This window comes from Engraulis encrasicolus, chromosome 5 (genome assembly GCF_034702125.1).
Source record: "Engraulis encrasicolus isolate BLACKSEA-1 chromosome 5, IST_EnEncr_1.0, whole genome shotgun sequence".
NCBI lineage: Eukaryota > Metazoa > Chordata > Actinopteri > Clupeiformes > Engraulidae > Engraulis > Engraulis encrasicolus.
Window position 1 is genome coordinate 44839952 of NC_085861.1, and position 9049 is coordinate 44849000.

The following is a 9049-nucleotide window of genomic DNA, read 5'->3' on the forward strand; positions in this document are numbered from 1 at the left end:
TATAGTTTTATTTTTGTGAAGAGCATTGAACTGTATCTGTGGATGAAATGCACTTAGCAAATAAAATGTCATTGCCTTGCCTTGCCTAGGTGGCAGCGGTGTGGTTTGTGCGGGTGTTTTCCGACTCCACACTGCACAGTGCCCAAGGGGCATCTCTGCCAGCCTTCCCGCTGGGATGGAGCATCCACATCCGGGCACGTTGCTACGACAACCTGGGCCAAGAGTTCCATGCCCATGACATTCCCATACGCATCACTACTAACAGGTATTCAGTTACTTACCACGTCTGTGGTTGGCCAGGGTCCAAGTTTATTATTTTAATTAGACCAAAACCTTTTGCAAGCCCTTTTCTGAATCTGAAGGGTACTACAATTTATAGTCATTTACGTATATGTCATGCATGACATAAAAAAAGTGTTTGATTTTACTATTCATAGCATGGCACTGGCCCTACCGTGGCCTAACCGTAGGGCACTCGACTGGTACGTGGCTGACCCGGGTCCTTTGCCAGCCCTTCCCCGTCTCTCTCTCCCCACTCACTTCCTGTCCCCATCTTCACTGTACTATCATTAATGAAGTCAAGAAGACAAAAAAATCATAGCATGGCACTTTTGTCTCACCCTATTAACTTTTGCATTATTTTACTCTCCACTCCTCTTTGCACCTGTGCATGTTTCCATCACCACTCAGAGATGACTTGGTCCAGATCACTCCGGGGGCAGACAGCCACTCCTTCATGGTGCAGACGGTGTCAGCCGGTTTGACCGTCTTAGGGGTCCAGGGGGACCCCAACAACCCGTCCCTGAGCGACTACACGCCCCTGCCTGTGCTGCCTGCCATCACACACCCCCACGCCAGCGTCCGGCCCGGAGACGTCATCTGCTTCAGCTCCCCCCTCACTGACAAGCAGGGTGAGTCACAGGGAGGGAAGGAAGGATCTTCATTGCTTCATCCCCATCATATCACTGTCATGCCTATGAAAAGAAAGACTGGTCTTGTGGCACTATATACACAGTATAATCCCTATGTACTTGAACCGTTTAGTTAGAAAATCATATTGTTTTTAATATTATTTGAGATTCGTATAAAAAAAAAAACATCATCCAACTGTGTACATCTGTTTATTCTTCCTACTGGCATCAGCTCTGTCATTAGCAAATGTATCAATCTCTTTCATCAATCTAGCAAATGCATCAATCTCGTTAGCAGAATTTCATTGACGACAACATTAATTTGTTTCATATAAGGGCTCTTTTAAATACATGTACTCTGTTCTTAACATACGGCAAATTAAAAGTTATAAAACCATGATGTTCAGTAGTCTCTACATCTTGGTTGACATACTGCTGCTAGATACCGTATACTGTATGTAGACTATACAGACCATACTGAGACTTGCAAAAAATGTTATATGAGCTTAAAATTAAAATGTTCCCTCTCCGTTTTTCTGTACCATAGGCCACTAAAAAGTAATAGAAAGAGGCTCACACAAGGCTTGTGTCATATAATATATGGATCAGTGACCTTTTAGTTATCACAGGTCAGGGTGGTTCAACCACAGTTAATGCCACTATTGTATGGATGGAATTGTTATTTTGTGTTTAGTGGATTGTCTCAGAAGCATATTCTTGGCAGCACATTAATTACCAATTACTAATTCATTTATGGGCATTAGCTGTGGTTGCACCGCCTGACGTCTTAGCCCAAAAAAGGCCATATATTAATGCCAAAAAACTAACAAAAAGAAATCTGTGTACCATAGGCCAGCCAGGTACCTGGAGCGTGTCATCCAGCCATATCCTTCAGATGGACGCTGAGACTGGAGCGGCTTTGGCAAAGCATGCTGGGACAGTGGTGGTGTACTACTGGCTGGGAGCAGGCCAACAAGCACTGAAAGAGGTACAACAGAACAGAAACAACACACCATGTATCCATACTGATTATAATACACAGGGAAAACTGCCAGCAGGGCCCTAAATTAATTGTTTTCGACACCAGTCAAAATGGCAAGTAGATTTTAGTCTTACAAATCAAACACACACTCACTAAATGGTGTTAACTTAGAGCCCTGAATACCAGTGTTTATATAATTCCTGAAGAGTTGAAATTAACTCAGTTTTGGATTACATTTGGTCACAATCAAACATAGTGTTAATTTTAGTCTTAGGTCAGTGTAACATTTTCAGAATTAATTTTATGCAATATTGTGTAAATACTAAGAGCTGTAGAGTTGAAATTACACTGGCCACCTGCAGAATTTTACGCTGCGTTTTGACTCTCCACAGTGTTGTAAATACTCTATCTGGATTTAAATAAGTTGAAATAAGTTGAGTTAAGTTGAGTTACGTAGTAATAAATAAGTTGAGCAACATGATCTCCAAAAATTCCGTGCTCCTGGACACGGATGTTAATAACACAAAATCCGTGTCCAGGAGCACGGATTTTGCCAAAATCCGTGCTCCTCGACACAGAATTATTTTCTGTGCTCCTGGACACGGAATTGTTTGAGGTGCTTTCTATAGGCTATTTCCACAGTCCTGTGTTTTCTCAGGATTTTTCTAATTTCAAATATTTTGTCTAAAAAAAAAACATTTCTTACTGACAGGTTAGGGTTAGGGATTGTTTTGGTCTGGGCACAGCTAGTTTTCTTTCATTCATTATATGAGTTTGATAGCCTAGCAACCAACTGGAAAAGGTATTTCTCAAAAATATGTCTTTAATGACAGGTTAAGGTTAGGGAATGTTTTGGTCAGGGCACAACTTAAATTGCTATAGCATTATTTTGTTTAGGATTAGCATTTGGTATGTATTTGGCATGTATGGTATGTATTTGGCAAAATCCGTGCTCCTGGACACGGATTTCGTGTCCTTAACATCCGTGTCCAGGAGCACGGAATTTTTGGAGATCAGGCTGAAGTTGAGACATCCCACTTTTTACCGTGTACTGTACATTGTTATTACAACACTGGGCTGAATATGTACAGTACAGTTGTTGATTTTAACAGTTTAAGACCATCTTTGGCACTCAAAAAGTTGAAATTAGCACTGAAATTGCACAGGACCTTATTTCCTAATTTTCTCTTATCTGCAGTTTTATGCTGTGTAGTACTTATTTTCCTAGCACTGTTGTTAAATGGAAACTCTATTCACCATGCAATAGTGCATTACGCATGTTGTCTATGCACATGAGAGCTCTCCCTGTGTGTATTGTGTGCTTCCCTCATACTGATGGGCATAGTTCCTATTTCTGTTTCTACAGTCTGTGTTATCTTTGTGGTACAGGTGGTGGTTCAGGCCTCGGCAAACCCAACCCTGACCCTACCTGAAAATGCACACCTGACCAACTGGCCCAAAGCCCCCGAGTACATCGTCAGAGTGGACCTAAACACATCTGTAGATAACGCAGGTGAGCTTGAGTGTTAATCTTCAAAAGTCTTGTCATGATGTTAGTGATACTGTTTTGAATTTGGGGCCCTTAAAAGATTTAAGGGGAACCGTTTTAAAGATAACAACAACAATCTTATAATACAACTGATTGTAGTGTCACTTACAAGTGAGTCCCGTAGATTTACATCTGTGTGTGTGTGTGCGTGTGCGCGCGTGTGTGTGTATCTAGCTATCCATTCTGACCATGGCCTATTATTTTACACCAGTGTAATGTAATGCATAGGACTTAATGATTCTGATCAGTCCTTACCGGCTGCTATGAAATTAGCTTCGTAATTTCGTAATACATAATTACCGACTGCTATGAAATGTGCTTTGCTTTGTAATGCTGCCCTACTGATGAGATCCAAATAAAAGTATTAAAGTGTGTGTGTGTGTGTGTGTGTGTGTGTGTGTGTGTGTGTGTGTGTGTGTGTGTGTGTGTGTGTGTGTGCGTGTGTGTGTGTGTGTAGCCACGTGTTCTCTAGGACAGAGTGAGGCCTTGCTGAAGAGGCTGAAACCGGAGGATGAGCTGCTCTGTTTGTTGCACTACACTGCCCCCTACCACCAGCTCACCATATTGCAGTCAACCTTCAACATCACTCCACAGTACAACAGGGAAACGGGTAGGGTGCAAATCCTTTGCAAAGTCATCTCACCAAGTACTGATGGAAAGGCTTGAGTATGTTAAAGGTGATTGTGAAAGTTACAGTTTCAAAGAATTTTCACCACTTTCTTGGTAGTAGTACACACATTTACCCACCGTATTTGATTTGGTTGGGTATCACGAAACATAATACCGTATTTCCTCGATTTGTAACCGGGCTCGTAATAGTAGGAGGACTGGTATTATATGAAAAAGTAGGAGTTATTCTTTCCCCACAAAGCAGTGCATGGCGTCACGTTAGGGACTGAAGACCCAAGACTCCCCCGGAGTCCCCAATGTGACATCTTCACTAAATTCTGTTTTAAAAAATAATACATGGACTCTAGCGCCATTTTACAGAATATTTCAATGGTATATACATACTGTATCTTGAGAACATAAAGTACCAATTACTCATCATTTCTGATTATTAACCTGCACAACTGCCTTTAACAATTACTGTAATTTCTAGATTAACATGTCAGCTAAATTGAAAAAAAATATATTTTCATTCCTGGCAACAATCAGCATAACTCCTCCACACAAAGCAGAACAGAAGTTTCCCTCCGTCATTGTCTGTTGGGCTTCTATGCCTGTGTGGGTTTTGTCTCCTTTGTCTTCCTTTTTTCGTTCATTCTTTTTCTTCCCAACACTTGCTTCTGAATTATTATAATTCATTGCTTTGTTTTTTGTTTTCTTGTTGTTGTTTTTTCCACTGAAAGGTCTTTTTTGAAATGCTGAGCGTCTGCCCTTGATGTCTGCCTCCCACTCTCCTGTCTAGGTCAGTACAGCTGCAACGTCTCTGTGCGACCCCAGCCAGACACGGCCCTCCTCCTCCTCTCCACGTTCCCTCTCTCCATCTCGCTCTCCGTCAGCCTGCGGGGTCAGTCCTCTGCCCCCTCCGAACACTCCGTCTCTCCTCCCTCTTTCCTCTCCTCCTCTCCCTCCACTTCTTCTTCATCATCCTCCTCTTCCTCCATGGCACCTGTAGTGATTCCCTATGTCCCAGCATTCCACTGCCCCCTGACGCACATCAGACTGTCCCCTCAGCAGCCCCTGGTCCACATCGCTGTGCACGGAGCACCGGCTGTGCTGAATGCACTCAAGGTACACACACTCATACACACACACACACTCACATGCTTACACGCACACATTCATACATGCAGTAGTTGCATAGAAAAGTTGCTTCTCTCGCACCCATGCACAAATGAGTACTAATCCATTAGTTGTATGCTGTCTTAAACAAGTGTATATGATCGAAACCATATAATGATCATCAGACTAAAATTTTCGCTGGCATACCCGTTCGCCCACCCAAAAGTATGCATGCCGTGTGTATGTATGTACGTACTTTATTTTTGGATGCTTGTTGGTGGGGCTGTTTCAGAGGAGGGTTGCGAATAAAGGCTTGAAGACTTCGCTGACCATGAGGTTGTTGATGTCAGAATCTTTTGCAACAACTGTACTGGTCCAGTTGCTTGCACTCGAAGACCTTTAAAAAAAAGAAGAAAAAAATCAGAGTTGAGCGCTCCTCAAGAAACAATTTCCACTGACCAACCAGACACTGAAATGTACTAGACCTCCTCAACAACAGGACAGTTGATTCAGGATGATAGTACAGTATACTAATGATATATTTTTTTAGTGTTTAGTGACTGCAGCATGTTCTGTTAGTTGTAATCTGTTAACTTGTAGATTTTTAATTTGGAATGCCATCCATACAGTAGGTCTCTCCTTCTACTTAGATATAGTATAACTATCTTGCGTTTGCTCAAAATGTCTTCACTCCTTCTCTTCTCCTACTCTACGTTGCTTTTTCTCCAGTTTGAGTCAGGGAACCCGGCCATGGTGCTGTCTGAGCCCTTGGTGTCGGAAACAGAGCTCAGCGTGTCCCTGAGCACCTCTTCCTGGGACACCCAAGACTACCACCACCACTACCAGCAGCACGCCCTGCCCTTGGATGGTGCGTGCCCGTCAGCCAACATAACCATCAGCAGCAACCTCTCCTCCCAGACCCACACCATCATGGTCACCGTGCTGTCTGAGAAACGCACCCGCTCAGGTCAGCTCTCTCTCTCACACTGTTGTGACTGAATACTCATTCTGAGACTCTGGCTGCCTCTCCATCTCCTTTCTCTTGTTGATGATTTGGTACAAAAAAAACACGTTAATTTTAAAACTGTGTGTACAGTTGGGTTTTACAATGCATCTGCACAGTTCTGCTTTGGTGTGAAGTTGTATTGGTGTGAATAGTTCTGCCAAAACAGATTAAGTTACAAAAAATAGGTTTAGCGTACAGAAAAAATCAGAAAGTGCCAGAAATGAAAGAGAGTAGAGATGAGTGACACATAAGAGAAAGACATTGTACTTGTGAGCAATCAGAGAGGCAACCTGCCCCCCTTTGCCAATGCCTGGTGCATGCGATATTGTGTGTTTGGTGCTACCCTCAGGTGACCCAAAACACTGCAGATGGACATGCAGAGAGGGTCATTGGTCCACTAATCAACTAATTGCTCCACCTGGTCCACTAATTTCACTGTATGTAGTTTACATGGATGCATGGATGATGTTTATAATATATACATGTATTTCCTGTGTGTGTGTGCAGCAGAGGCATTGCAGAGAAATGGTGGTTTCTCCCGGCTGTTGGATTTCCAGCTTGTCCTGACGTTTGCAGTGTTTGCCATCTTGGCGGTGACGGCCATCATCTTCATTGGTATGCGTCTCCTCTGCATCTCCTCTGCTCAACGCCACACCTCACAACCTTCCTCCCCTCATCTTCACACACATTAGCTGTATGTCAGTGCCCTGGGCCCGACACCAGCTCTTATTCTGGCCATGCATATTACTGTATATAAAACATTTCAAATGTTAGGTCCGGAGAATAGTGAATGTAATTGATGTTTGGTCAAGTATTTGCATCAAATTTGAAATTGTGGAAATTGCACTGGTTCAGTCGTCTTGGTTGTCAATCTGTGGCACTGATAAGTGAATTGAGCTCAATATTTGGTCAGAGTGTGTTTGTATGTATAAGTTGGCTGTGTGCTGATGTGGCTGCATCTCTTGATGTTGTTTTTGTCTTGCGTAGTGTACAATACTGTGCTGTCACATGACACAACATCCTCTTCAGACAACTCTACCCCTTCAGTCAAAGCGGACAGTACAGTCAGTGGTGAGTTAAAGGATCTTCAGTCTAGTACACTGGTGGTGCATTCAGGCCGACTGAGAGCCGTGCCGGTGCCCATTACCGCACCTTATCACGAACCAGCCGTTGTGTTCATGCTACAAATCTTAGCCTTGGCGAACCAGAAGTTGGTCAGCAATGCAAACCGCAAAATACTTGTTTTTTTCTCCACGAACCGTGATGACAACGTGGCCGTCAGCAGGTTCATCTGGGTAATAGTCATGACTCATTTGCGGAAAAAGTTCAGAGCCCGGTATGAACACGGGCGTTTCGCAGATAAGCACTTTACTGCCGAACGTAACTTGTGCGGTCACCGGCTCCTGTCGGCCTGAAAACCACCTGGGTGAAACAAGTCAATCTTTTTCCTGCCTTCCTTTCCTGTTGCCTCTTGCCTAGTGTAGCGCAGCATATCATTGATGTCAAACATTTTTAGACAGTATAACGCAATTCAAAGTTCTTTGAAAAGAAAAAAGTTTTCTTCACCAGAGCACTCAAAAAATTATAGTTAAAAATGTCCACTAGACTTTAAAATTTCCCATGCGTAGCGGCAGTTGGGCCTTCTTCAGGGCATATTCAAAGGTTATTCTCCCATTTGCAGTTGAGATGTTGAATAGGAGAGGCCCCTGAAAAGTCGCTCTACGCTGTTTGACAATAGGGAAACTGTTGCTCTCTCCAGAGGTGGTGCAAGACTGAGGAAAGAGAGCAGAGGTTACAGGAAGAGACGGGAGAACTAACACTGACTTGCACAATGTATCTGTATACAGCTGGCGTGTAAATGTCATGCCAAGTGTTTCTGTACAGCAGGGGTGGGGAACCTTTTTCGTTCGAGGGGGCCACTTCAAATTCTTCCAGGGGCTGTTAAAAGTCCTCTGAGGGCCGTACTATGAACACAATTTATAGAAATGTTGAAGGTGCCAACCTTTTCAACAGACCCCTCCTCTAGGTCCCCTGAAAAATAATTTAATTGTATTGCAAATGCAACTTCCAAGATTCCTTTTCAAAACCCCTGCTGTACAGCAAACTGGACACTGTTACTCTGGCTTATAAATTGTGGCCGAACCATAGATAAGGAAGGTTTTGCTTTAACCCAATGCTTAGGTAATAATTTTACTCTGCCTCTTTTCATGTCTCAATGTTGTTCAAAATTGTTCATTTCTAGTCCACAACTATGGGTGGGGGGTGCAGGGGACATACCATATTTGGGTTTGTTTTTTTGTGTATTTTCTTTTTAATTGCTTTATTATTCTACTGTATTGTATTTTATTATCAGGGACTACAGATGCAAATTAACCTAAGGCAAACTCTGGTTCAGTACATGAGATGGAAATATTTTTGTTTTAATTGTACATGGTCCCAATAAACTGAATTGAATGAAAAACTGAAAGGGAATATAATTGCCACAAGCCTTTATGTAACTGTACAGGAAGAATACAGATGACGTTGCACCTTCAACTTTTGATGGTTTCCCGTGTTTTCCTAGCCAACAGCAAGCAGCTGATTCAGCTTCCATGGGGACAGACGTCCCCTCTGACCAACAGGACCCTGAGGCGCAGGCAGTGGCTCTGGAGCACACGCATATGACCGCACCGCACCACAGGCAGCTACTTTATGATTATATAATAATAAACCAGACAAATATGCTGAATCAATGTATTCTGGTACATTTTTGGAGAGAGTGAGAGGTGCGGGGGTTGTTTTGGAAATTAATGGAAAATAATGTATGCAGGACTTGGGCATTCAAACATGGATCCCAGAATAAATGACAGATCTTCAATCTGCTCCTGCTGCAT

The 9049-nt window shown here is 43.0% G+C and overlaps 1 protein-coding gene across 2 annotated transcripts in view; it reads left to right on the forward strand.

The window, feature by feature from the left end:
- Positions 1 to 8904, forward strand: part of LOC134449543 (nuclear pore membrane glycoprotein 210-like) — a 73225-nt gene extending 64321 nt beyond the window's left edge. For both annotated transcript variants that reach the window (XM_063199542.1, XM_063199543.1), the window contains exons 31-40: positions 90 to 265; positions 691 to 911; positions 1763 to 1899; positions 3283 to 3406; positions 3900 to 4052; positions 4854 to 5179; positions 5900 to 6137; positions 6684 to 6791; positions 7164 to 7247; positions 8740 to 8904. In XM_063199542.1, coding sequence (XP_063055612.1) covers positions 90 to 265; positions 691 to 911; positions 1763 to 1899; positions 3283 to 3406; positions 3900 to 4052; positions 4854 to 5179; positions 5900 to 6137; positions 6684 to 6791; positions 7164 to 7247; positions 8740 to 8840 — 1668 coding nt within the window. In that variant the 3' untranslated portion in view covers positions 8841 to 8904. The remainder of the gene's footprint in view (positions 1 to 89; positions 266 to 690; positions 912 to 1762; positions 1900 to 3282; positions 3407 to 3899; positions 4053 to 4853; positions 5180 to 5899; positions 6138 to 6683; positions 6792 to 7163; positions 7248 to 8739) is intronic.
- Positions 8905 to 9049: the final 145 nt, after the last annotated feature.